The sequence below is a fragment of the Brassica rapa genome, chromosome A09, assembly GCF_000309985.2.
Source record: "Brassica rapa cultivar Chiifu-401-42 chromosome A09, CAAS_Brap_v3.01, whole genome shotgun sequence".
Lineage (NCBI taxonomy): Eukaryota > Viridiplantae > Streptophyta > Magnoliopsida > Brassicales > Brassicaceae > Brassica > Brassica rapa.
This window is the reverse complement of record NC_024803.2, coordinates 1677031-1703273: the sequence shown is the minus strand read 5'-3', so window position 1 is coordinate 1703273 and position 26243 is coordinate 1677031. Positions and strand designations below refer to the sequence as shown.

The following is a 26243-nucleotide window of genomic DNA, read 5'->3' as shown; positions in this document are numbered from 1 at the left end:
AATTTCAGCTTTTAAGCTTACCAATCACAATCTGTGACAAGTATTAATCCAATAAAACTGTTAGGGGTAGTTGCCATTCGATGTTTTTAATAGAAAAATGGAAAATAGAGCGTGAAATGAGGTAAATCAGGTAAAATTAGTTGGAGAAAATCCGAGCCAAAAGGATCAGATAAGACAAGATGATTATCCACTAATCACGCCATACAACATTGCAACAACCATAATCTGTTATTGTCCAAATCTCCAACATGTTCCTTTGTCCATTAGTTCTTGTCTGATTGCTCTCTCCAGACGAACGAAGAAACATGAGCCGGCTCCGAGCATTTTCTTCGCCGGATTTAGTTCCTTCTGATTCTGGATCTGTTACCTCCCCAACAAGAACCACAGAGCATCAATCTCATGAAACTTCTGGTTTAGAAGGTATTATCAATCATATAACCTTTTATATATTAATCTTCCAATTATTTTAATTGATTTTTTTCTTCTCAAAATTGATTAAACACTAACGAAGACCGCTTTAAGACTTGATTTCTATATTTTTCGCAGCGCTTAGGGTAGAGTATGCATAGACAACAAATGGGTTATAAGTTGTAACCAAAACGATTTCTCTTAACAGAAAATATTAATTTCTATAAAATGTCTTCCCGGCGAGTAATCCGTTTAAACATCTCTATTTCCGACTAGTGAATTTTTTAACATTGGTTTTTTGCTTTTCTGTTTTTGGCCAAGAAAAAACAGAAAATTAAAACGTTTGACTTGCGTGACAAGAAATTTGTTAAATGTCTTTGCGTGTGTGTGAAGGCATCTCTACGAATGTTAAGCTACTCCTCAAACTCGTTCAAGACCACAACGAAGCGAACACAAAGCAACGCGATGAATGGAAGGCACAGAGAGTCAACACAATGATGGCGATTCTCGACGATTTAAAGACACGGATCCTGAAAGCTCAGCAACAATCATCATCCTCAGGGAAAAAAGAGCTCAGAAGATGCAACACAGAACTGAAACCTAGGCAAGATCTCAACAGGAGTCCCACAAAGCCGCCTCTGAACGACCCCGACGATGTTCAGAAGCTGAGAAAAGAGCTAAGCGCGAGCATGGCTGCAAGAAAGAGTCTTCAGATGATGTGTTCCAGTTTAGGCAAGGAGAAAGAGATAATGGCTATCGAGCTTTCGAGGAAAGCTTACGAGTTGACCGAGATGGAGGAGCTTATAAGCGACCTCAAGGCTCAGAACGAGAAGCTACTCAAGAAAGTGCAGAACTGCGCGGTGGAGCACAAGAAAGAAGATGGTGATGGAAAAGGAGGAGGAGGAGACAAAGACATGCCTCTTCAGGGAAGAAACAAAGAGTTGTCTGAACAGCTTCTCAAGTCTATTGATGGATACAGATCTCTTAAAAGGAGATACAAAGAAGTTCAAGAGGAAAATGGAATCATGAGACAGGTTCTTAAGGATTCAGCAGAAGAAGTTAATGCTGGGGCTCAGAGACTAATGGAACTTCATGAGAAGGCCACAAGAGAAGATGAATTGGATCTTGAGAAGGAGATTTCAGAACTAGAGAAGTTGTTTCAAGAGATTGGGCTTAAAATTTCTAACCATTCCCAAATAAAGTAAATAAACAGAGATTTTTTTATATCTGTATCAATATTCAGATTTAACAAGAATCATGAAACTAGTCTCTCCATTTCATAAGTTTATTGGAAGTCTTAATCCGTCATGAGCAAGCTGCACATGGATTCCTTCCCTAGAAAAATGTACATAGTCCATTAGCTTTTCAGCTATGTGGAATTACAAAAATGATACAACACTTTTTTTTCATTGCGTACCTTAGAGACCATTCAGCAAGCATCTCATTGTATTCATGGTGATCAAAATCGTGTGTCATACCAGTTAAAAGCGCTCTCTTTGGACAAAGCCTCTTTATTATCTCAAGAGCCTAAAGAAGAATAGTAAAACTTATCTTAAAAAATGCTCAGAATATTAAAGCATTATTTAACAAATGAAACTGACCTCAGGAAAACAAATGTGTGTAGGTTGTAGTCCTCTCTATTGTCAAAAGAGATGGTCAGAAAATAAGAAGTTTCCATGAACAAAAAAAAATGTAGCAAAAAAGTTACCTTAAATGGAATATTTGTATCCAGGATAAGAAGATCTAACTGTCCAGCTCCCTCTTTGGAGATAGCTGCATAGTCAAAGATTCATAACAAGATCAATCATAGACACAGTACTAAATTACTTGTGAGAGTCCCAAATGATTTAGGTGAAAAAATATTATTAGCTCATACCATACTCAGTACTAGGTGGGATGCGTGATACATCTGATATATAAGCCACTTTACTTTTATGACCAAAGAGGAAACCTAAAGCGACGTAATCCTCTCCATGCATAACCTAAAAGCAAAACGTAAAAGCTAGGATCAAGATCTCATGTAAGAAAGAATCATATACCTTTTTTTTATTTATTACTCAAAATTAAAGAAGTTTAACTGGAAGAGGAGTGAAAGATAAGCCAGAGGCAATGAATTGTTTGTCACAGTTCTCTTCTATGATTCTCCAGTCAAGCTGTGAGACCCGTCTAGGTACTTGTTTAGCCTTCTTTTCAATCAAATAAGGAAACCTCGTAGAAATGCTGCACAAATGTATCATCAGAGAACACTTACTAAAAAAGGAAAGAAAAAAACAGAAGTTTTATTTTTACCTTTCCATTGTGAACTGAGATAGAAAGACAGGAAGTGGGTTGGTGTCAGTGGCTGAACCACGTGGTTGAAAAGATCGAATATCATCTAGGCCATGAATTGCGTCTGCGTGCTCATGAGTTAGAATGATCTACACAAAGTAATATAATATCATTACTCATTAGAAGTAAGATGTGTAAGAGATAAAGAAGTAGGTATCTTAAGGGCTTAACGGAATCAATTCGAGGAATCTTGTAGAAGGTAAACCAACGAAGGACTTGTTCTCTGAAACTCTTGCCAACATCAATGGTTATGTAATAATGTCTGCCGTCTTCTTCCTCGCAGCAATAATCGATCAAGAGCGATGTATTGCATCTACCAAAGTTCAGAGTATCGAGATTCAAGAACAGATCAAAGAAGATCAAAAGGGATTTTTGTTAGATCCATCAAGAAGAAAGACAAGATTTTTCGAACGGACAGAGCAAAAGATGACACCTTTTCCGACCAATGTCAAAAGATGACTGATGTCGGAAAGAGACAAGATTTACCTGTAATTAGGGTTAAGGTGAGGTAGTAAAGAGAGGGACTGAGAGCAGACATGGCAAGGAGGATCTGACGGCTGGAGTAAGCATCGGAACTCAGGAACTGCGCCGGAGCAGCCTGTTCCGAGGAAGATCAGGGCCGTTCGATCTTCATCGTTCTTCTCCATCCTCAAGAGTCTTGATCTGCTGGTCATAGCCACAGTTGACTTAAAAGCCAACGGCTATATGTTTGTTTATTGTATTAGTTGAGAATTTGAGATCGCTGAGACAGGAAGAATGATATGATATATTCAAAGAAACAAGGGAGTTAGCTTTTTCCTTTTTTTCTTCTATATTTTAAATTCGAAATACTAAAAGTATAAATCTATATGCTCAATCAATGGTAGTTTAACGTATTTAATATTAGCATAAATTATTTTAGTTCTAAAACTAATTATTAGTAAGACTGACATAATACTCTATCGTTTCATTTTAATCTTAATTTTAAATTTATGCATACATATTAAAACATTATTTAATTTTGCATATTTTTTAAATAAAAATATTACATACATCTCATCATATTTCAACCAATAAAAATAAATTGGTAAATATTGTTAGTAAATATTACTTTGGAATTATAAAACAACATTTATTTTAGGGAGCAGTTTTTGGAAATATTTTCTAAAAAGTAAAGAAAAACATTAATAAGCTACTAGTAATGTTTTGTGTTTTTATTCAGATTCTTAAATTCTATAGAAGCAATTTTATACAAGTTATAAATGTGTTGTTGTGAATGTATTTAATAGAACAAAATTTACAAACCTATTCTATTTTAAAAGTAAATAAATATCCGACGATGTCAAAATATTAATAGATTCAAAACACTAATGGCTTCTAAAGAACCTAAACTACAACATAAATTATAAGAAATATTTTGTCTATATAACTTAGTGAATGTATTTTTAGCAGAAAAAAAAAACAAGATGAATGTATTGGTGTTCTTTTTTTTTTTTTTTTTTTTGAGCAAACGAATGTATTGGTGTTCTTCTCATAGTTTTTACTTTATTCGATTTTGAATGTTTAAAGGAATTTAATTAAAAATTAAAAAATTGCACTTCGTCATTCGTCTGAGACTCTGAGTCGTCTCCATTCTCCAGGGAAATAAAATATCATTCGTCCGTTCTTTTCTTTCCAGTTTGCATTAAATATTGGTAGAACGTGTCGATCACTACCACGAGGTTGGTAGCTAGAAAACAAAAGAACATGACAGTGACAGAAACTGCTTTACGTTTTTTTTTTTTTAACTTAAAACTGCTTTGTGTTTCTAGCCACTTTTATGTTCTTCAGCTAACTTTTGCTGCTCCAAAAATTATCGAATCCATTAAAAGAGATCCGAACAACAAAAGACAGCACACAGTCTGCTGGCAGATCCGATTAAAACTCCAAGATCGAAAATATATAAATATTTGGAAAATAAGTCATAAATCATTTAAATATAATCTGCCTCTTTTATTAATATTTAATATATGTAGTTCACTACAAAAAAAATGTGAACATTGTGACTAAATATTATGACAAAATATTTTGTCACAATATTGTGACTATTTACATACGGGGTAGTGACTAATTTGTTTTGTCCCAAAATCGTGAATATTTTGTCACAATGTCGTGACGAATGTTAAAAGTAACGAAAAACGTTACCAAAAGTTACGAAAATGTGACGAAGTGGTTAGTCACAAGTATTGTTACGGAATCGAGACTAGAAGTCGTCCCTACTTGACACGATTTCATGGCTTACATATTGTCACCATGGGTGACAAAAGTTTGTAATCATATCATTTAAACTTGTTTCGGGGTTGATGACTTTTAATTTAGTCATAATTGTGACATAAAATACTACTATATATTCTATCACTATTATAATATGCGTAAAACAAATATCTAACAGTCATACAAAATTATAAAATTCACTTATAATCTAAACTTTAACCTCATACTTTATATCTAAACCTCAAATTGTATTCCCCAAACTCCAAACCCTAAATAATAAAGCTAACACTCAACACTCATCGTTGAAGTTAAAATCATAAATAATAACCAAATATAATCACTAGTTATATATATAAATTTACATGTAAAAATTAATAAATTTAATATTTTCTAAAAATATGAATTAAATTTATTACATATAATATTAATAACCAACAATTTAATATTTTATAATTCCTAAGTCGTAACACCAACATTAAAACAAACCTGAAATCATTTGCCCAAAACTCAAAATTCTAAATCATAACTCTATATACTTGAACTTAGAACTTTAAGTCATAGAAATTAAATCACAAATCCTAATAATAGACGTTCACTTTAAACACATACATGAAACCCTATACCCTAAACTCTAAATCATAAATTATGTCTTAATTTTTATCATAAAATTTTAAATATTAAACTATTACACCGATATATAACCATTGTATACGTACATAAACTAACTAACTTTAGCAAGCAAATCAAATAATTAATCTAGAAACCAAAACTGAAAAACCATGTTTTTTTTTAACGCATGTTTTGGTTTTGGCTCCAGATTATTTGGTTTTGACATTAAATATTTTAGGTTTCCCACGTTTTGAGAATATGCTCTATCTCATAACCCTATTTGACGCTTATATAGTTATATCTCTTTTTATTTTTTTAGGTGTAGCCTCCATCTACTATTTTCTCTCTTTCTCTAGCAAATCAGCAATCCTGTTAGATTCTTCTTTTTTATTCGTTTCATCCATTTGATTCTATCTCCAAGGATCCGTACTGCCAGTGGAATGTACTAGTCGATGTATGTATCTCTCTCAGTTTCATTTCTTTTCCATATGATTTGTTACTTCTTCAGATTCCAGTTTGATTGACTTGATTTTATTTGATGGTAGATTTCGGATACAGATGTAGATACAGCCACTACTTTGTAGTAGATCTGACCACTGCTGTGTCAAAGGCTTTCCTCCGGAGTATATGAAGAGCCAATGCCAATGATGATGGCGGAGGTATAGACAAGGGCGGAAGGAGAAGCTACGAATCTCGTTTGGTTGCTGTGGTTTGACGGAGGCAAAGGAGGTGGTGTAGGAGACCCGTTTACCCTAATTTGCTTTGATTTGTTTTGTATCATAATTGGTTATCTAATACCAGCTTAATTTTTGTAATCAGTTAACTGATATGTGGTTTGGGTTGTCGATAAAATATATTCTAATTAAAATTTCTTTTTATTTTAATTTAATTTTCTTTTTAACATGAATCAGGTTTTATTTAATTTTAAATTTAAAGTATATTTTAACTAATTAATTTTATCAACAGAATTAAAAATACATATAAAAGCCACACAATAACAGTAAATTATTTGGTAAGCATTTGTTAATTGCTACAAATATTGAAGTGATTACTTAGTTACAAAATGTAACGAAAGTGTGACAGAAATACTGTTACAAATTGTATCATAATTACAAACGTAATTGTGTGTAACAATTTGTGACGCTTTGTGACTACTTTATCTCGTAACAGTTTGTAATGAAACTGATACTATTGTAATGGTCTCTATAATTGTGACATTTTTATGACTAATTTGAATTTGTGACGACTTTATTGCAACCCTTCAGAAACCGTCACATATTCGTCACAATAGATAATTTGTGACAAAATATTTGTATATTGTGACTAAAATCATTGTCACAATATGTACTTTTTCTTGTAGTGGTTCTCCTATTACATTTAGCTAAATAAACATCTATACTACTCCCTCCCTTTTATAAAGTAAATAGTTTTGGCTAAAAGCACAAAGATAAAAAAAATTATTATGTTTTAAAAAGTATTGTATAATAAATAGGTCAGATACAACTTAACCAATCAAAAATAATTTTATTTAATTTGATTGGTCACACTATATTCAATAAATGTAAAAATTACCTAGAAACATGAAAATTACTTACATTTTGAAACAAAAAATTTTCTTTAAAACTACTTACAATATGAAACTGAAAGAGTATTAAAAAGTGGATTAAAATCTTTTTTTTAAGTGTTAAGTCTATGCGGAGAGCTTTGACGATGGAGGCGCTAACACCAAAACCTTCCGAGAGTACTGTGAAGAGATGGCCATCATATGTCTTGAAAGACACAACCAAGACAAGGTTAGTTCCTTTTCTTAAATTTAACTTGTTTGGGTTTGTGTAGTTTTCATTTAAGTACATCAAAGTCTGAATCTCTTATGTTTCTGATTGGTTAAAAGGATTCAAATGTGGAGTTTGTTGAGGTGGTAAGAGGAAACTATCGAGGAGGACCGAGACCCAAGTCATACATTACATTCATGGCCAGGGAGAAACCGGATGGACCTCTTGTCGAGTATCAAGCCAAGGCTATGGCTACTCTTGACAGAAAGTTTCATCCCATCCTCTGTAGACCGGCTCCTACTAATTAAGGTATAATATGGGTTTCCTCTTAGCCAGTTTTAGATTAATCAAACGTATTTAGATGTTTATGTCATATATTATCTAAATTTAAATGATCTAGTGGCTGTAATGTTTTAACGTATGAGTCTGTTTATGCCTTGTAATCATGATTCTAGTAGACTTTTGTAACATATTTTAACTTGAGCAATTTGTACTATGATTATGTGTTTTGTCATGTGGATCATGACTCCTAGCACCTAAACCTTTGATTTTACCTTTTCATGTAGCTTTCTCTCTATTGTACCATATTTGATGGAGTTCCAACTTCTAAAATGTTTCTTATGGGCTTTATAAACTAAAAGGAGTTGTTTCATCAAATACTTTGAATATCAGTAAAATCTGTAAACGTCATAAAAAGTTGGAACACCGAACATGTAGCTAGATGCACCATTACAAAATGCCATAAAAAATAAAGATCTCATGGAGAATTAAGTAGCAAAATATAGTGAAACATAGCAAAATAAATCCATCTCTAACAACAAAAGGCCACATTAATCTTTTGTACAAATGAAAACAAGAGTTGACAGAACTAGTTATACTGATTCAATGAATATACATACTGATTCAGAAAGGAATCGAACTGAATTGAATTCAATGAATATACTGATTCAAAATATGGTGAAACATAGCAAAATAAAGCCATATCTAACAACAACAGGCCACATTAATCTCATTTCCTAAATCCATCACCAAGAATGATATACTGATTCAGAAAGGAATCGAATTGAATTTGTCTCTTCAACACCAAGCCAGATTCAGATTCTTAATCTTTTTGTACACATAAACGCATGAAATTTTCTATGCAATTGACCAAAGTCACCAAACCTATTAATACAAAGGAATTTGATAGAATCAACAGAACGTTCATAAAAACGACTCTCCATATTTCAAAAGGTGAATGATACAATAGACATTTTGCAGCAGAGTGTGGGCAGGTTCTAAGTAAATGATTTCAACCACTAAGAGTTAACTAATCAAAATATCATATGACTAAATCCCGAGTTCAAGACAAAACATATCCTAAAAGTTGTATACTTTTTAATCTTGTAAGAAAACAAAACAGGAACACAACCAGTTTTGACAACGAAACATCAGAACTGCAATAACGAAAGGGGTTCCCTAAATTTGAAATCAACCTCGAGATTCGAAGCGTAAGAGATTAAAACTTACCAGAGATGGGAACAAATCCAATTTGACGATGATTCAGCTGGAATTCTAGGGTTTTTCGTCGGAATCGAATTGGGAAGAAAAATAAAGAACAAAAAAAATTTGGACCATTTCTCGATTTGTGCGTGTCATCCTTGCGCAGGGGCCATGCTAATCTTCTCTGTATCGTTCCAATTTTATCGGATGTCCCCGAAGGGACAATCACCTTCGTGACTCCGTCGCTATATAAACGCAGCCTCTTCTTCTTACACAGCCGGTGTGGGACGCTGTTACGGTTTAAAGTCTACTTAATGGGCTTGTTTATTACAGTAAAAGGCCTCTCTCCGATTTCTCTCTGGCCCGTTTACATTATTCAAAAGGTGATTCATTTAAAAATTCATTTAGACCATATGAAATATGTTGTTCAAAAAAAAAAGACCATATGAAATACACATTATCGACGGAGAAGGAACTATAGGAGCTAGTCGTAACGATGAGACATAACCTGATAACGCTTCCTTTTAAACTTCTAAACAGATGTTTGAGTTAAAAAAGAGTAATCAACCTTTCATTTACAATTATCAAAATCAATCTGAGATCATTTTGTATCCAGAGAATCGTATTTTTTAAAAACTTTTTACCTAACACCTCTTATGCTCTAGTCTTGACTTCCGCCAGAAGAAAACGGTCCGTCGTTGGAACCCTGAGACTCCCTTGGCGACTGAAGTTGCTGATTCTGCTCATGCCATGCTGCACTGGGAGAACCTTGGTGGTGCTGAATCATGGGGAACCTAAACCGTTGTCCTCCTCCTTGGTTCATCATTGGCCTCACTGGTACAGCGTTAACTATAGGTGGCGGATATAAAAGCACCGGTGGCTGCATCATCGGAGCTCTGACTTGGGGTAGACTTGGCCTCGCCGGAGCTTGTATGCCCGCGTTGGGAACAATCTGGTTCTGTTCCTGGTAATACATCATTGGCCTCACCGGGACTTGACCTAGAAGGACAACGAAGTCGTCCTGTGGCAGCATTGGCCTCATTGGAGGTAGGCTTCGAAACTGGTTCTGTTGCTGCGGCCTCATCGGATGAGCTTCGTGGTGGGGAACGAGCTGGCCCTGGTGAAGCACGCCGAACGACTGGCTGTAGCATACTAATTCAGTTCCAGGCTGACCGGGCAGCTCCATCGGCACCAGCTGATGCGGATATGTGTTCTGGTTTGGGAGAAAAGGAGTTATGGTTCGGAATCTCCATTGTGCACCGTATAGACCATGCCCGTCTGAGTAGAAGTGGTCTACTACGAGCCATCTTGGCTGGGGTAAACCGTAAGGGTTTTGCTGATATGGAGGCACGCTTGGGCCAAGACGAAGAGGCATCATCATCTGTTGAGGAGGAGGATTCGGAAGAACAAGAGGACGGTTTTGGTTCTGATCCCTTGCAGACGATGTGGAGCCACGTTCCATCCTTTGACCGCTCCTAGGAATCTGATCAAGACTTGGATCAGTACTTAGTAGTAACAAGACTAGGACTAACCTAATCCAACATTACTTGTGGGACAAGAAACAGAGCAAAACAGAGACCTAGACCTAAAGCCTATCACTACTACAACTAATCTAATCCAACATTACTTGTGTGACAAGAAACAGAGCAGAACAGAGACAATAGGGCAAGACTCTAATCACTTAAAGGTTCTTGATCATCAAAAAGTTTGGGAAGTACCATTGACTGTTCTTGAGGATTCTTGTTCTCAGTTCCTTGGTCGGACTCTTGTACGCTGAGACTAATAGGAGAAGTGTTGGGATCAGAATCAAGACGACGGTTCTGGTCACTTGTAAGCGATGTTGAGCCACGGTCCATTGTTTGATCGCTCCTACGAGTCTGATCAAGACTTGGATCATTAGTAACATAAATGGCGGGACACGAAACAGAGCAAAAACAGAGACAGTAGGGTTTTTGATCTATCATAGAGTTTGGGATGTACCGTGATCGGATCTTCTTGACGATTCTGATTCTCAGTTTGTTGGTCGGACTCTTCGTCTTCTATGTTGAGATTACGAGTAGAATCAAGAAGGCTCTCGATAGCTTCTTCCTTGTGCTCATCTTCTTCCTCTGTTCTCACTTCGTCTTCTTTCTCGGTTGTTTTGGCGGGATCAACCTCCTGTGTTCGCGCTTCGTCGTCTTCTGTTCGTACTTCGTCATCTTCCTCGGTTGTTTTGGCGGGATCAACCTCCTCTGTTCTCACTTCTTCTTCCTCTGTTCGCGCTTTGTCTTCCTCTGTTCGCACTTCATCTTCTTCCTCGGTTGTTTTTTCGGGATCAGCCTCCTCTGTTCTCACTTCTTCTTCCTCTGTTCGCGCTTCATCTTCTTCGTCGGTTGTTTTGGCGGGATCAACAACCTCATCTGTTCCCACTTCTTGTTCTTGGACAAGTTTATCAGATGGAGAAGTAGCCATGGCCAGAGATGAGAGAAGTGTCTAGAGAGAAAGATAAATGAGAGCGAAGAAGAACTAGTTACAGAATCTTATATATAATGGCGCGAGGTTGTTGGTTGCTGCTTTGACCGTTAGGGCTTTTAGGCGCGTGTGAAGCTTCGCACTAACCGAATCGTTGAAATCTCGCGCGTGTGTTAAGAAAATGTAGGAGTCTTTTCAAAACAATGTGGAGTGAAGAGCACGGAACATCACTCCTTTGTTTTGTTTTGAGTTTTGATAATATAAGAGATGGTGAATTTCACTATTCTAAAAATTATTGAGACAATAATTTTTTTTTTCTTCTAGACACGAGTTACTTTTCGACGTTGAATAATAAAAATATTTTATTATTTTTTAAGCAGGTTGGGCTGGTTATTTTTTAAGAGCATTACAGTATTATTTTATATTTGTAACAACATGTATTGGATCGTTATTTTGAAAATATAATTTGTAAGGTTTTAAAATAACAGCATTATTAGAACTGACAATAAGTATTAATAATATAATATATTTAAAATATTCTTCTTTGAATGAAAAAATGAGGTAAACCATTAGAGTAAAACACAAACTCATTCTGAGTTTAGATCATGGCAGTTTTGTAAATGTATCGCATGTTTCTTGGGCAGATGGTATTATAAGACCTTATTTTATATCACCATCATGGAGAATATGTAGATATTTAATATTTGCTTCTAAGTTTTCCAATTGGCTGGGAACATAAAAGGGCTTAGGGTTTTCTCCGTCATGATAATTGTCAAGACGACGAAACAAGGAGCTTTAAGCAAGTTAATAGTTTTGGGAAAAGTTGATTTCATATTGATCATAAGTAACATTATAAAAGTCTTTGTAAAGATTTTACCAAAAAAAAAAATTGTAAAGAGGGAGGAACACCAATCTGGTAGTCGTTAAGAACCCTAAGGAAAGGGCTGATAACAGTTCTATAAGATGATCAAGAACAAGAGGGGTCACCTCAAAGACATCTTTACTGGACGATGATGAAGATGATGCGTATCAGTGCCGGTCCGGACTTACGTGGCGCCTAAAGCACATTGAAAAATTGATGCCCTTAATTATAACTATTTTTTACTAGAATTTAATTATGTAAATCGAAGAATTAGATATATTTTAAAATAAATCACAAAGATAAAAATATCATATTATTCTTGAAAATATTGTTTTTACAGATCAACTTCCAATAACTAAAATTGTCAAGATAGCTTGGTTCAAATATCATTCAGTCCATTTGGTTGATTACTAATCTTACATTTTTGTGGCATTTTTTATAAGAAAACATACATTGTATGATAGGAAAATACATATGATAAAACTATGTTAACATCAACATCATATTCCCTTTGTCAAATGTCTTCACAGCCTAATTTATGATAATTTGTTTGTTCAGATTTCATAAATTGTCAAATGTCTTCACAGCCTAATTTATGATAATTTTTTTGTTCGATTTCATAAATTTCTAAAAATAAAAAAACTTACTGAATAAAAAGCAAAAAAAAAAAACATGGGATACAAGCCATGAGTCACATTAATTTCGGTGAAGATCGATAGAAATAAAAATGTAGAATATGAGCAACTGATAATTTGAGTCCATTGTTATAGTATCACTTGTTTACACATCTATTTAATTAAGAGAAAAAAACAGAAAAACAAATATGGCAAGAAGAACGTCTATTTAAAAAATAATAATTAAAGTTTGCTTAATTAAATGGTTTATTTTGTGTATCATTTAATATAACACTAGATCTCGACCCGCGCAACCGCGCGGGTTTTTGTTTTCAAATATTTTTATATAAAAATTTTATTTTCAATTATAAATTGGTATATATTATAATATATATGTGTCTATCACTTTTTTAAACATAATGAGTTTACGGTATATTTTTTCATTAAATAGATTGTTTTAAACTTTCATATGTATTTGTATCTTCTTCTATATATATATATTTTTGGATTATTATTTCATTATTAAAATCGTAACTATATATATAAAGATTAGTAAAATATTTTTTTTTTTCATATTCAAAGATATTGTAACATTTCACAAAATTAGAAAGTTTTTAAAAAATTAAAATTTTCGCTTCATAGATTTATACTATCGAGTAAATAATCAAACATTTAGTTTTTGTTTAATTTTTAAAATAAATTATATAGTTTAAAATTTTTTTTATTGGTTTAACGCAGTAAAGATGAATCATTGTTAGATAATATGATTTTTTTAAAAAAATCTTTATAATTTTAAAAGTTAACATCGACGAATATTTAAATAATTAACATATGGAGATATAGTATTACAACATTAAATTATATATATATATATATATCTAATTTATACATAAATCTAATGGATCATCTATTGTTTAAATCTAATTATTGATAGCCCAATAAAAAAATTTGGTAAGCCCAAAATTTAAATGATAAGATTAGAGATTAAATAAAATATGATTTTTTTATGAATAAGTTCATTAGGTCCATTTTTAAAAAAAATCACACATGATTATAGGTTGTGACTTCTGTTTTAATATATAACATTTTTGATAAAGAGACCAAATTTGTTAAAAAAAAATGAAGTAAATCGTTTATATCTTCGAAGGAGGGAATTTTTAATTGCTATTATTCTACAATAAAAACAAAAAGAAACAATTAGAAAAAGGAACAAAGAATCGAACGCATTACCTGTCAACTAAGAGGACAAGTACATAAACCACTAAACTATGTTACAATATTTTGTTTTGATATGGCGCCCCAAGGTTATATATACTTCTGGCGTCTAAAGCCATTGCTTCACGGGCTTTAGCCCAGGGCCGGCCTTGTGCGTATGATAGAGAAGATCGAGAGAGGTAGTGTTGAAATATTCTGATTAGTTATTATATATGTGAACCATAATAGTTAAATACACCAATCGAATCAATGACAACATTATATATGTTCTTATGTAATTATTTCATGTTTTATTAAATAAGTCTTTAAATTTTATTTTGCTAAGATTTAAAAAAAAAAGGAAAACATTCTATTTTAAAAATCTCCTTTTTAATTTACAATAAAAAATAAAAAAAATAATATTAAATACTCTTTTACAATTTTATTTAAGATTTTAGATAATGTAAATTACTCTCATTTAACCTATTACAATTATCTTTTCTTTAGAATTTCAAAAACAAAATTGTTATCAAATAATTATTTTTAGTTATTAATAAATATTTTTAAAATGGCTAGTTTTACAATTCATATCAATACTAATTTTACACTTCTTTTGTTAATTAAATAAATTTTACAATTCTGTTTTGGTTAGGACTTAAAAATATTATACAAATTTCATTTTTTAGGATTTGTTTTATAGAAAAAGGAAAACAACTATCAAATATTTTTTTTTACAGTTTTGTAGGATTTTAGAAAAGGAAATTAATATTACATAATCTTTTACAATTATATTTTTTCTCTATGATTTAAAAAAAATAAAATTTCTATCAAACAACTATTTCTAGTTAATATTAACTATTTTTTAAAGTTGCAATTTTCAAAATTCGTTTTTTTCATTATCATTAATATTCTTACAATTTTTATTGTTAATTGAATAATTGTTACTATCATGTTTATCATTAAATTTTGAAATAAAAATTACTATTAAATAAAATTTACAATTCTAGCTGGTCATGATTTAAAAAAAAAAGATTTTAGTTGGTTAAGATTAGAAAAAAAAGTCTTTTAGAAATTTCCTTTATTCAAGATTTTAGGAAAAGAATAAACTATTTTCACATAATGAAAGTTTTTATTGACACATTCACAATCTAATTTTTTAATTGACACATATCACAATCATATCAGGTGAAATATTTGAAGTTACTTTTGGTTTATATTTTTAACACAAATTTATTAAAAAGTAAAGTTATTTAATACTTTATGTAGTGGTTGTCTTATAATATTTAGCTAAATGATCAATATATTATAAATTTCATATATACTAGTAAAAAGTGGATTTAAATCTGAAAACAAAAGTTGACAAAAAAATAATAATCTCAAAACAAAAATATGTCAAGTCTACAGGGAGAATAAGATAAATGGAAAAGGAAATTCTAACTAGGGCACGAGTCCCCCTGCCACCACAACGGCACAACCATATAATATAAAAGTTTACACATCCACATTAATTGAATAACTCCGAGATTTTATTTTTTCTTTAAAAAATAATTATTTGATGACAAGAAAAAACTAAATAAAAACAATTATTTACGGGACTTACTTTATCCCAATTAGATTTGGACAGAGAAAGTGTTGTAGGGTTTTGTCTGAATCTCAAACAGAGAAGGTGTTCTAGAGTTTTGTCCGAAGATCATGGTTCTCAAACCTTGTGCAGTCGCCTCAGCGACAGAGAGAGATTCGAGCAACTTGGAGGAGGCTTCGATGGAAGCATCTTCAGTAGTTCTCAAACCTTGCGCAGCCGTGACGGCAGGGGAAGGGTGTTCCACCGAGTTGGAGAGGGAGGCCATGGAGGTTTCTTCGGCCGTTGACGATTCGCGCCAGAGAAAGCGTAAGGCCGAGCTCGATCCCGAGAAAGAGGAAGAGAGCGATGGTGAGATTGAAGAAGACAAGATTGAGGAGCGAGAGGATGATGACATAGATCTCTTAGAGGTGCCAGAGTGGGATGTGGACAGCTTCGATGGTCTGGTGTATTCTTCCTCAACGGAGCCTGACCTTCCCCCACGTTACCAGCCTTGTGAAAACATGGAGAAGGCTATCCATGACTATCGCATCTATAAACAACAGCTCATCACCAGCAAGGTATTATTAAATTTTAATGTCAACTTTTTAAAAAGCATGGAATTGAGTTGAATAGATATATGGTCTGATTTTGTGTGTGTTTAGGGATTCATGGTGGATTCAACGCTTAGGCCACATTATTTGTACAAAAGAATCAACCCGGTGAGTTTTGACGATGGTGGATTCTTCCGAGATTACTGTGAAAAGATGGTCTCTGTATGTCTTGAGAGACATAACCAAGACAAGGCTAGTTCCTTTTCCTTACTTTATTAAGTGGGTTTTGTTTTGTTTTGTTTTCATTGGCCAAACCTGAATCATTTTTTTTGTGTGGTTTTGATTGGTTCAAAGGGTCTGAATGTGGAGTTGGTCGAAGTGGTGAGAGCTAACTATCGAGGGGGTCCTAGACCCAAGTCTTACATTACATTCATGGCGAGAGAGAAACCGGATGGACCCCTTGTTGAGTATCAAGCCAAAGGTATGGCTACTCTTGACAGAAAATTCCATCCCATCCTCTGTAGACCGACTCCTACGCCAATGCCGCAAAATCAAAACTAATTAAGGTAGAACCTGGGTTTCTCTTCGCAAGTTTTAGATTTGCTTTGTCCATGCTGAAAACTTGTTTATGTTATAGATGCTTTTTGGCCTTTGGAGATGTGTGCATGATTGGTCTCATATAAACACACAAAATCATTTTATATATAAAGATATTTACATTACAATATTAATCATTAACTTTCCCGTCTCAATCAAATTTTCGTTACAGATAAAGTGGATGTTCTTTGTAATTTGAATTAGTAAATTTCCTTCTTTTTTTTCTAATATCCATAGAAGGGTTTCTAGAATGCTATTGCTCACTTGACTTGCTGACTTGTTTCTTTGTGTTTTATTTTGGTCTGGGAACGGGATTTTTGGAGTCAGAAGATGGACTTGGCAAAAGGGCATATCATCAGAAGTCAGATACAATCCCTAGTGGTTGTAACATTTTAACTTGAGCTTTTTTTCTTTATATAATCTCTCTCTTGTGACCATGTTCCCTAGAACTCAATAACTATGTGTTCCCTAGAACTAAATAACTATGTAACTGATGGGGGATTTAATACTAGACCTATGAAACGTTCTACTCTGGAAAAGATTACTTTTGATTCTCACCTTTTTGATCATATAAAAGGGAGCGTACCAACTTCTGAAAGTATCTTATGAATTCTAAACAAGACGTGTTGTTTTCTTCAACAAGAATCGGTTTTAAGAATACCAACGTTAGTGAAAATGTTCTACTACCAAAGCCACAAAAGTGCATACTTACAATGGGTTTTTATCCCCCATTTGTTTTAGATTGATATTCATTGAGAGGCAAAAGAAAACTACCACAAGGGTCAGAACCACAACAACGATCAACAAGGATGTGTTTTCACTCTGAGATAAAATCTAGCTTTGATTTTTATTTCTCACCACTTCGTTTTTGCCTTAGTTTGTTAGTCTATTGCTAGCTAAAAGAGTTGGTATCTTCAATAACAGTCAGTGAAAAAAGGAGCTAGCACTAATTTAAATGTCATAACAGTTGAAACATAATTCTTCGGATCACATATATCAAATGCCCCTCTTAACAAAAAGCCAGGAAAATAATTGACAACATGATGACACCTTCGCACAATCGCAAAATACATCAAAATTTCCACCACCGAAAGCCACCAAAGAGTTTTAAAGTGTTTCAGCCTTTGTCTTAGGATTGATATTTCACTAAAGAGAGGATAAAGAGAAAACTACCACATTGGCCAGAATATATCGTAATCACGAGTATCTGGGAGAGAGACCCTGCAATATCCATTGTTGCCATAGTCCATACCCCAAGAATTCTGGACCACAATGAAATCAACTCCATCTGGGGTTCTACCTTTTGCTACAGCAAGCAAAGCATGTTCTTGAAATCGTTCATCACGATCACCGGGCACCTCGTAAATTCCCTATAGAGATAAAAAATATGAAATATTAATATGTTCCAACATTAAGAACAAATATATGAATGAACTCTTATTCTAATGTTATTTTACCATCCCAACAACATGGAGTTGAGCCCGGTCCTCTAGAATAATACCAAGAGGAACTGTCTCCAACTTCTCAAAAACTGTTTTTGCTTCTACATGTCGTTCTGAGCCAAAATGCATTTTTGTTGTCCCTCCTTGTCCAGACGTAACACCCTACACAAACATAGATTTTTGAATTTAAAATTCACTAATTGGAAACAAAAACAAAGTATAAATACACAGACACACACTCACATCTTTATGAAGTCCATTATCTCTTATGAAGTTCTTTGGTATGCTGAGGTTTCTGAATGAGAATGATTCCTTCTTTCCAGTAACGCTCCTGATATGGTTGGCCAAGTGTCGATAGGATAGATTACGACGTTGTGCTATAGGTCGATCTTTGTTGTAGGCAGCTTGGGTGAGTCTAGCAAACACTACAGAGCCACATGTGTCTGAAAAAGAAACAAAATTCAGTTTTTGGTTAATCTATCATTATGTAAATGAAATTCTAATCCCATGAGCTAAAAAAAACCTGCATGTTGATAAATTGGATCGTCAAAGAGATCTGAAGTTGTCCAATCTCTTGTAATTTCACTACCATCATTAAAAGGCTACACATACATCAAAGGAAAAACAAATCAATATCCAAATGAGAATTAACAGAGATTAACAAAATATTAGAAGGATTTGATATGGTTCTCAAATCTGTAAAAATGATATAGAAAGTAAATAACTGAATAAAAAAACAAGAGATGATTCTTGGTTAAGCTTTCATGCATATATATGTCTTTCCCCCATTTCTTAGAACTAGATAGATCCATATAAACAATGACCATGAGTATCTTTGCACCCTCAAAAAATTTCTCAAACTCAAGAGCTATGGTTCTCAAATCGCTAGACCCTAACTAAATTAAACCGTACCGGTATTTTGCTTAAAGGTTGTTGAGGTTGAGGTTCTTCTTGAGCTTCTTGTTGATGAGCTTCTTCAACTTGTCTTTCCTCTCCTTCCTCATGAGCCTCACCTATCCCTTCTTGTCCCCTCCCTCTTTGTCCTCTCCCTCTTTGTCTTCCTCCTCCTCTTTCCCGAGCTTCACGTTCACGCCTTGCTTGATTAAGAGGGTTGGGTTCCTTAGAACTTTTGGGTTTTGCTCCAATAGAAATCACATCCTCTCCTTCTTCATCCATGTTAACTAACCTGTGAAATGAATATAACAACAAGAACAAAAGTCAGAAACCTTGAGATTTTGTCTTTCAGAAGTATGAAACAAAAGATATGCTTTCCAAAAGTATAACAACGAAACCTTGATATGTTTTAAAACCAGTAAAAACGAAACTTTAATATGTTTTAAACCCACGAAACCTTGAAATGCAGTTAGAAACAAGAATGTCAGAGACAAAAGAGATCTTCCAAGAGAGATGAGAACCCATGAAATTCTATTTTTGTTAACATCAAATCTCGAAATGTATAGTAAACAAGAACAAACATTACATGAAAGTGCAAATAGTATAGATGATTAAACAAAAAAAATTCTTACTGGTCAAAGCTTTTTCTCTACTGTGAGGGCAAGGGAGATGACGCTTTTCCTCCACTCTTGAAGCAAAGGAGAAAAGAAACTTTTGGGATGAGAATGAGAAGAGTTCCATTATCATACAGCAAAAAAGGACGAAGAAATTGAAAACTTTGCCTAAAAAAGAACACTTGCAGGTTTTGGATCTTTAATAAATCTTTCTTCTTCAAGTAAAATTTGACTCTTTGAAAGACTTTTTTTTTTCTTGGTGTATATTGATGCTGTTAAATAAAAGAAACGTCAGTGTTTTATCTTTGCTCTCTCAGTTATTATGCTATGGCATTTTTAATATTTAATTTAAAATATGTTTCTGCAACGATCGAACTCTTTCTTCTTAACTCTTTGTTCACATATGTTTCTCTATCACGCAACCCTATTTCCCAATTTATTTCTTCAACACAGTCACAAGTCATCATTACAACAAAATAAAGTAAATAAAGTAACAATAATAGCAAACTTCTTGAGAATGAAAATGCATTAACGGTTCCGGGAAAGTTTAAATATATACATTTGGGTGTTTTAGGATACTTTTTACCTGCAGCTGAACACACATATTATACAATTATTTATCGTATTACAAAAACTCCCCATACAATTATTATAATAAATGTGATTTAAAAATTAATAAATAAATTTGTTACAAAACTTAACTTAAATCAAATTGATGAATTTCTTAGATGGAATAGTCTAGTATGTGCACACAGCTAATAATAGTCTGCTAGATAAATTATAACGTTAGTCTAGTGGTTGAGTGACGTTATGATTTTCTACAGAAAAAAATCAAATAACTATAATGTGTGAAAGGACGTCCATGATCGCCTATGAACCAAGAAAAACAAGGCATTTATGATCCTCCGAAAAGTTGTTTATAGACCCTCTGTCTGGGAAAATACATGAACGGTTTGAGAAAAATTTATTAAAATGTTGTTACATTTAATAGCATCAATATACACCAAGAAAAAAAAAAGTCTTTCAAAGAGAAAAAAAATTCTCTTAAAAATACATGAACTAATTTTTTTTTTCATAAAATACACAAACTATTTTGGATTTTCGTTTATACACGAACTATTTTTTTATCCTATTACAAACATAAATTTTTGAAATTTACAGATTTTACCTATCGATTTAGATGACATCAATTTTAAACACATATAAACCAGGATCTAGAGTTTATGATTTATCCAAAAGTTTAAAATTTGCCTAAAAATTTAAGGTTTAAATTTACCAAAGGATTTAAAGTTGGATTTAAGGTTTAAAGTTTTGTTGACGACATTGTATTTTGTAATATATTTTTACTATTTTTATTTCAAAAATTTATTTTTACTTTTTTATTTCAAAAATATAATATGAATTGACAATTTTTATTGGCTAAGAAAAACTCGGAAGAAAAATGTAATCCTCGTGCACAGCTTTTTCAGTTTATAGTTCTTTTGGATTTTACCAATAATATCAGTTAAATAAAATAAATCAAATTAAATAAAGGTTTACAAAGGCCAAAAGGGTCAAAGGAATCATCATATTGTCATTATTACAGACACAACCCCATATAAACACAAACGTTACATTTTAAAATCTTCAACAAGCAACCAAAATGCAAGTTTAACTTCTGGATTCTCTTGATCTCTCTACATAGAATCAAGAACGCTTCCAAGAATCGCACAAAAACAAAATATTAAAAGAGAATAAAAAACCTTTTTAACGGGCTTTTTATGTATCAGTAGCAGTAGTAGTAGAACACTCTGGTTTGCTGAGTTCATCACCCAACATGTGATGAAGAAGTGTGTCAACTCTTTGACTCCTAGACTTCGACCTTTTAAACCATTTCACAACAACAAAACAAGCAGCAAATAAGCTTCAGATTTTTCTAAGTCTCTGCTGTTAAATTAATAAAACAAAAACAAGGTTTGGTATCTCTCTGCTTACCCTGCAGATCGACGCCTGTTTCTTCTTTCTTGAGAATCCTGCAACAACAAGGAGATCACAAGAATCAAAGGTCTACACCTTATCCATCTAACTCTAGGACAAACCGAAGAAGAAAATTAACTAACCTCTCCTTGACATTTCTCCTCTTCCTCAAGATCCAGCTCAGTAAAGAAGGCTTCCAAGACAAAGGCAACAATCTGAAGACAAACAATCATACATAATTAGCCAACCAGAGTTCGGTCCTCTTACAACAACCACGACCAATTTGGTGTCTCAGTGAATCTCACCAAATTCAACAGAAGCAAAACAGTGATGATGTAGAAACTGACGAAGTATGCAATGCTCCACCATGTCCCCGTCAAATCTTTATAGCTCTGAACAAAACGATCATTAAAGAGTAGCTTAAATAATAAGCACTATAAGAACTATCAATGCTTCTTGTTGGCAAAACTACTATGAGTCTAAAAGAATTGGGACTAAGAGAGTGAAATTTTACCTCCATCCAGACTTGCCAGTTCCCCATCACTAGCAGATTGAAGAGTGTGACCATTCCATTGGGATAGTCATTGAAGTTAAACAGTAGATAGCTGAGTTTCTCTAGTCAAGAAACCCATCATATACTCAAAAACAGATGTACCAAGTAAAGAGTGCATAAAAAAAAAAGGATACTCATCCTCAGCCATCTCAGTTTTGAAGAGTTGTTTGTTTCCAGCATTCACAAGCCCACCAAAGACCTATCAACAAAACGAAACGAATTAAAGTTTTATTTCTCAAACACACATGAAAGGGGCTGTTCAGTGGTAGCCTACCTGTACACCAATAGAGCAGTAGATGCACAGCACGCAGAAGATGGTACCCAAATAAGGCATCAAACTCGGAATAAGAGTGATGAATGTCGCAATAAACGCTCGGTATCTCTGGACGTGCATAAGAAGCCTTATCAGTCTCAACATTCTTGCAAGGAGAAGGTATCGGATCCTATCAATGACAGGCAGAGAAACCAGAGTCAGTGACCATTGTAACAAACATGTCATAGTGTTGTTTCTCACCATTCTCCGTTTGAGAAGAAAGTGTTCTCATCTGGAGTTATGAAGGTTGCCGTTTCCCCAATAACTGCAGATGCAATAATCAATCATTTAATCAGCAGAGAAAATGATGAAACTGCTGCTTCAAAAGGTTTTTTTACCTATGACCCATGTGACTATAAAATCAAACCGGTTTTGACCATCCCTCCAGTAATTCTCGAATCCATATGAATAGATCTTCAGAGCCATCTCCAACACATATATCCATCCTGTGTGAAAACATCAAAAGAAAATAAAAAATAATTAACTAATGAAAAAGGATTAATAACAAGTGGAGAACTGGAGAGAAAGGTAGTATTCAAGTTCTTACCAAAGACAAACTCTGCAACCTGCCAGGGCTTCTGAGCTGAGCTTTCTTCAATATCAAGCTGCATACAAAAACATGTTATGGCTTGTGTAAAAACTTAGAAACTACATGTACTTTATAAGAGCAAGATATACCGTTGTCTCAACAACGACAGCAATGAAGTTGAGAACGAGGATGAAAGAAATAGCGTATCCGAATCTTGGGCTTCGAACAAAGGCTCTCAGTTGTTGTGATAAGGCCGAATGGTAAACTTGGGGGAAGTTTTCAAAGAGAGATGGCTGCAGTAAAAAAACACATAGGATGGTTAGTGTAAATATATGGTAAAGATAAGTAAATGTCCAAAAGGAGAATGAAATAAAGACTTACAACTTCCTCCTTTTGGAATCTTAGAGCAATGGCTTGGCAGAGGTCAGCAAACTCATCCTTGTTGATCTGCACGACAGGAAACAAAAAGAAAACTGTTGTTAATGAAAATTTTAATGTGACTAGTAATTTTTAAGATTATATATATACCTTAAAGTCACGAGTATCATCAAGCTCATCAAAGATCAATCCGAATTCTTCTTTTGAAATCTTTGGCAACGTCCTGAATATAAGCACAAAGGAGTGAATATCAGATCTCACAAGTTGGTAAAATAAAAAGAAAGAGACTATGAAAAAGCATATAAATGACAAAAGATACCTGTAATTAGTCAGCTGTTCAAAGAGCTTAATGCATTGCTCCTTATCAATCTGCCCGGTTTTCTATTAAAAATAGAACACACATGCTCAGCCATGTGGTAACTAACAAGGAACTTCTCTGTATATCTTTATGCGTAGATGAACTTACGTCTTTGTCTATAAGACCAAAGGCTTTCTCCAGCATTCTTCTCTTCATTTGATCCATTCCAGACACTTGCTTCGCGAGCTATTAAAAATAAACATATAAGATACAAACTAGAAAATTCGTTTTTAATTTTGAGATGAGATAACAATACAAACATCAAAGTTTTCAATCAACCTGTTCTTTGAAACTGTCATACACAACGGCAAGAATCAAGTTCGTGACAAAGTAGACGCCAATCAGCACGTAGAGCACGAAGAACAGCGACGACCAGCGAGAAGACCTATACAAAAACAGAACATATCAGTCGCCCAAATCACTAGGTGCAACTCAATACAAGTAAAATGGACTTGTTCACCATATACTTACTTGTAAGCACGAATCCAGACATCAGGATTGTTGGATGTTGTGAACAAAATAAACATCTGGTAAAGAGTTGCACCGTAAGAAGTGAAGACCGTGAGTCCTTGCTGTGTGTCCTCAAACATGACAAAAGCGATCCAACTCGCAAAGAGAAGGAACAACATCCATAGAGCCTGTGGAGATATTCAAGAAGTCAAGCATAGAGTTACAATCAATACGAGTTCATTACTTTGATTGGGAAGGCCACTGACCAAGATGTTCAAGTATGTGCCAAGCATTCCAGACAAAAGGATGAGGCTGTCTCGAAGCTCCCTGTACAAATATTTAAATAAACATTATAGTAGAGAAGAGTTGATAGTAGAGAAGCATAAATCTATTAGTACCTTATGCTGAGGATGAATATGATGACTCTCACATAAGGGGCGATTCTAAAAGGAAGAAAATCGAAAGCCACTGGAGACAAGTACAGAATGTCAACAAGCACATCAACTATCAAAACTACCACGCAAGCAACCTGGAATCAAGAAGAAGAAGAAGAAGAAGACAGTTATTGTTTTAAAAAGAAGAAATCAATAGCTTACATTCTGCCAAATTTTGAACAAATAGAAGCAAGAGACAGTGAGGAGGCTTACCTTCACTAGGTTAAGGCGACTTGTCCAAAAGATCCTGGACCCTTCATAGGAGATTGGGAAAAAAGTATGTACAAGTAGTATAACCAGTGTAAGTACCTATATGGAGAAGTTTAAAATATAAGAATTTCAACCAATCACAACAATGGAAGATAAGACGAGAGTATGATAATAATAACAGCTGCTTAAACGAGTAACTATCAACTAGTCTTCACAAAGGTATATAATACATCTCAATTCTTGAACTTTCAAGTGGATTCATATGTATCTAGTGTGCCCATTTTCACTAAAATCTATGTATCTAGAGCGAAAATGAAAGGGAAACAAGTACTTGCCTCAAAGATAATGGATTCTGCATCAGTCAAGTAAGGTAACTCCCCGAGGTAATAATAGTCCCTGTCTTTGCAAGACGGCGTAGGCTTATTTTCACACCACAATGGTTGCTGCAGAAGAGAGGGGAGAAAGAGTGTTACACTATTTGATAATTTTTTATTTTCTTTTAAGGTTTTTTTTTGGCAAGGTTTGATTAAAAGTGCTGACCTCAAAGAAGTTAATCAAAATGAGAGCGAAATAGTTGAGTGACCAGATGAGATCCAAACGTGTGTAGATGAAGTAGTACTTCGCAGACTCTCCGAAGCTGGACTGGTCAAGTATTTGCTCAGGTAGACCAATACCATCTTCAGCCTGCATACATACACACGTACCAGATTCAATTAACAGAACTAAAAGGTTTCTAAAATCAGCAAAAGGACAAAGAAATAAAAATTCCAGTTCACAATTCGACCGAACAATTGTATTTTGGTAAGGATTATATAGAGAAAATTTAACTAATCAGGTGGAAACAAAAAAAAAATCATTTTCTGATGAATAGAGAAGGTAATTATTCATAATAAACGATTTGACTTTTCAGACATAAACCAACACACAGACAGAATCTCCCTCATGGAGTTATGCATCATGTCACAGTCGGACAAAAAGATCAGAAGAAGAAGAAGAAGACGAATATAATTAGGGAGTTAAGAGATAGATGGAGAACCAGATCGACGAGAGCAGCAGCTTTCTGAAAGGTGGTACCATGTGTGATGGCTTCTGATCTACGAACGATCCGATCCGTGCTACCACCACCACCTCGACTCTCTCTACCAATCAGAGGATCTTCCATTTTTTTGTTCCTTTCGTTTCTCTCTCCGACAGGCGTAACCAAACCAAACTAGTTATATGTCTTTTCTCTGAGTTATTATTGACTACGAATTTAATTTAGTGCTAAAGAGATCAGAAGACGAAGAAGATCATGGTGATGGCCCAGAAGTAGCTGGATTATTTAATTGAATTAAAAAATTTGAAATATTCCCGTTAGATCAGTCGCAAATGATATAGATCTTGCCGACAAACACGATGGCTCCTTGACACGTGGCTTTTAAATGCTCTAAAGCTTTCTCAATTTGTATTTT

The 26243-nt window shown here is 34.0% G+C and overlaps 7 protein-coding genes, 1 long non-coding RNA gene and 1 other non-coding gene across 12 annotated transcripts; 3 read left to right on the top strand and 6 right to left on the bottom strand.

Annotated features, from left to right (window-relative positions):
* Positions 1–51: 51 nt before the first annotated feature.
* LOC103846525 (centrosome-associated protein CEP250) lies at positions 52–1634 on the top strand. The gene is made up of 2 exons (XM_009123468.3): positions 52–420; positions 802–1634. Exons 1-2 carry the CDS (start codon positions 306–308, stop codon positions 1611–1613), a joined length of 927 nt encoding a protein of 308 aa, XP_009121716.1. The 5' UTR covers positions 52–305; the 3' UTR covers positions 1614–1634.
* Positions 1576–9094, bottom strand: LOC103846508 (putative hydrolase C777.06c). Of its 2 annotated transcripts, none has more exons than XM_009123457.3 (10): positions 8859–9094; positions 3223–3437; positions 2908–3049; positions 2698–2825; positions 2487–2628; positions 2285–2390; positions 2117–2181; positions 2010–2045; positions 1826–1935; positions 1576–1743 (listed from the first exon to the last, which is right to left on the bottom strand). In XM_009123457.3, exons 2-10 carry the CDS (start codon positions 3408–3410, stop codon positions 1686–1688), a joined length of 975 nt encoding a protein of 324 aa, XP_009121705.1. In that variant the 5' UTR covers positions 3411–3437; positions 8859–9094; the 3' UTR covers positions 1576–1685. The 2 variants fall into 2 exon arrangements, with proteins under 2 accessions (XP_009121705.1, XP_009121697.1); XM_009123449.3 differs by having other exon boundaries at positions 3223–3478; positions 8859–9091.
* On the top strand, positions 4451–8932 carry LOC117128155. Its single transcript, XR_004451352.1, has 2 exons — positions 4451–6031; positions 6123–8932. It is a non-coding gene; the product is annotated as an uncharacterized LOC117128155 (long non-coding RNA).
* Positions 8162–13251, bottom strand: LOC103848450 (RNA polymerase II degradation factor 1). 2 transcript variants are annotated; one of them, XM_033279946.1, is made up of 5 exons: positions 11030–13251; positions 10896–10924; positions 10812–10841; positions 10550–10708; positions 8162–10314 (listed from the first exon to the last, which is right to left on the bottom strand). In XM_033279946.1, the coding sequence occupies exons 1-5, from the start codon at positions 11280–11282 to the stop codon at positions 9493–9495; spliced, it is 1293 nt and encodes a 430-aa protein (XP_033135837.1). In that variant the 5' UTR covers positions 11283–13251; the 3' UTR covers positions 8162–9492. The 2 variants fall into 2 exon arrangements, with proteins under 2 accessions (XP_033135837.1, XP_009123601.2); XM_009125353.2 differs by having other exon boundaries at positions 10812–10985; positions 11058–13251.
* Positions 8952–9054, bottom strand: LOC117128808. Its single transcript, XR_004452199.1, has one exon. It is a non-coding gene; the product is annotated as a U6 spliceosomal RNA (small nuclear RNA).
* A 1400-nt stretch (positions 13252–14651) lies between the features above and the next one.
* On the top strand, positions 14652–17221 carry LOC103846537. Of its 2 annotated transcripts, none has more exons than XM_009123479.3 (4): positions 14652–16091; positions 16176–16316; positions 16419–16630; positions 16985–17214. In XM_009123479.3, exons 1-3 carry the CDS (start codon positions 15645–15647, stop codon positions 16623–16625), a joined length of 795 nt encoding a protein of 264 aa, XP_009121727.2. In that variant the 5' UTR covers positions 14652–15644; the 3' UTR covers positions 16626–16630; positions 16985–17214. The 2 variants fall into 2 exon arrangements, with proteins under 2 accessions (XP_009121727.2, XP_018512581.1); XM_018657065.2 differs by having other exon boundaries at positions 15366–16091; positions 16989–17221.
* Positions 16939–18253, bottom strand: LOC117127851 (cathepsin S-like). The gene is made up of 2 exons (XM_033278576.1): positions 18119–18253; positions 16939–18031 (listed from the first exon to the last, which is right to left on the bottom strand). The coding sequence occupies exons 1-2, from the start codon at positions 18230–18232 to the stop codon at positions 17831–17833; spliced, it is 315 nt and encodes a 104-aa protein (XP_033134467.1). The 5' UTR covers positions 18233–18253; the 3' UTR covers positions 16939–17830.
* An 11-nt stretch (positions 18254–18264) lies between these two features.
* On the bottom strand, positions 18265–20046 carry LOC103846546. Its single transcript, XM_033278575.1, has 3 exons — positions 19016–20046; positions 18627–18705; positions 18265–18546 (listed from the first exon to the last, which is right to left on the bottom strand). The coding sequence occupies exons 1-3, from the start codon at positions 19277–19279 to the stop codon at positions 18290–18292; spliced, it is 600 nt and encodes a 199-aa protein (XP_033134466.1). The 5' UTR covers positions 19280–20046; the 3' UTR covers positions 18265–18289.
* A 1063-nt stretch (positions 20047–21109) lies between these two features.
* On the bottom strand, positions 21110–26119 carry LOC103846557 (two pore calcium channel protein 1). Its single transcript, XM_009123502.3, has 23 exons — positions 25829–26119; positions 25333–25476; positions 25128–25235; positions 24796–24891; positions 24547–24677; positions 24415–24475; positions 24170–24336; positions 23978–24083; positions 23807–23884; positions 23660–23721; positions 23491–23563; positions 23344–23409; positions 23112–23255; positions 22981–23038; positions 22772–22879; positions 22635–22698; positions 22395–22563; positions 22255–22319; positions 22082–22172; positions 21873–21959; positions 21711–21782; positions 21586–21623; positions 21110–21472 (listed from the first exon to the last, which is right to left on the bottom strand). The coding sequence occupies exons 1-23, from the start codon at positions 25952–25954 to the stop codon at positions 21370–21372; spliced, it is 2217 nt and encodes a 738-aa protein (XP_009121750.1). The 5' UTR covers positions 25955–26119; the 3' UTR covers positions 21110–21369.
* Between the last annotated feature and the right edge of the window lie 124 nt (positions 26120–26243).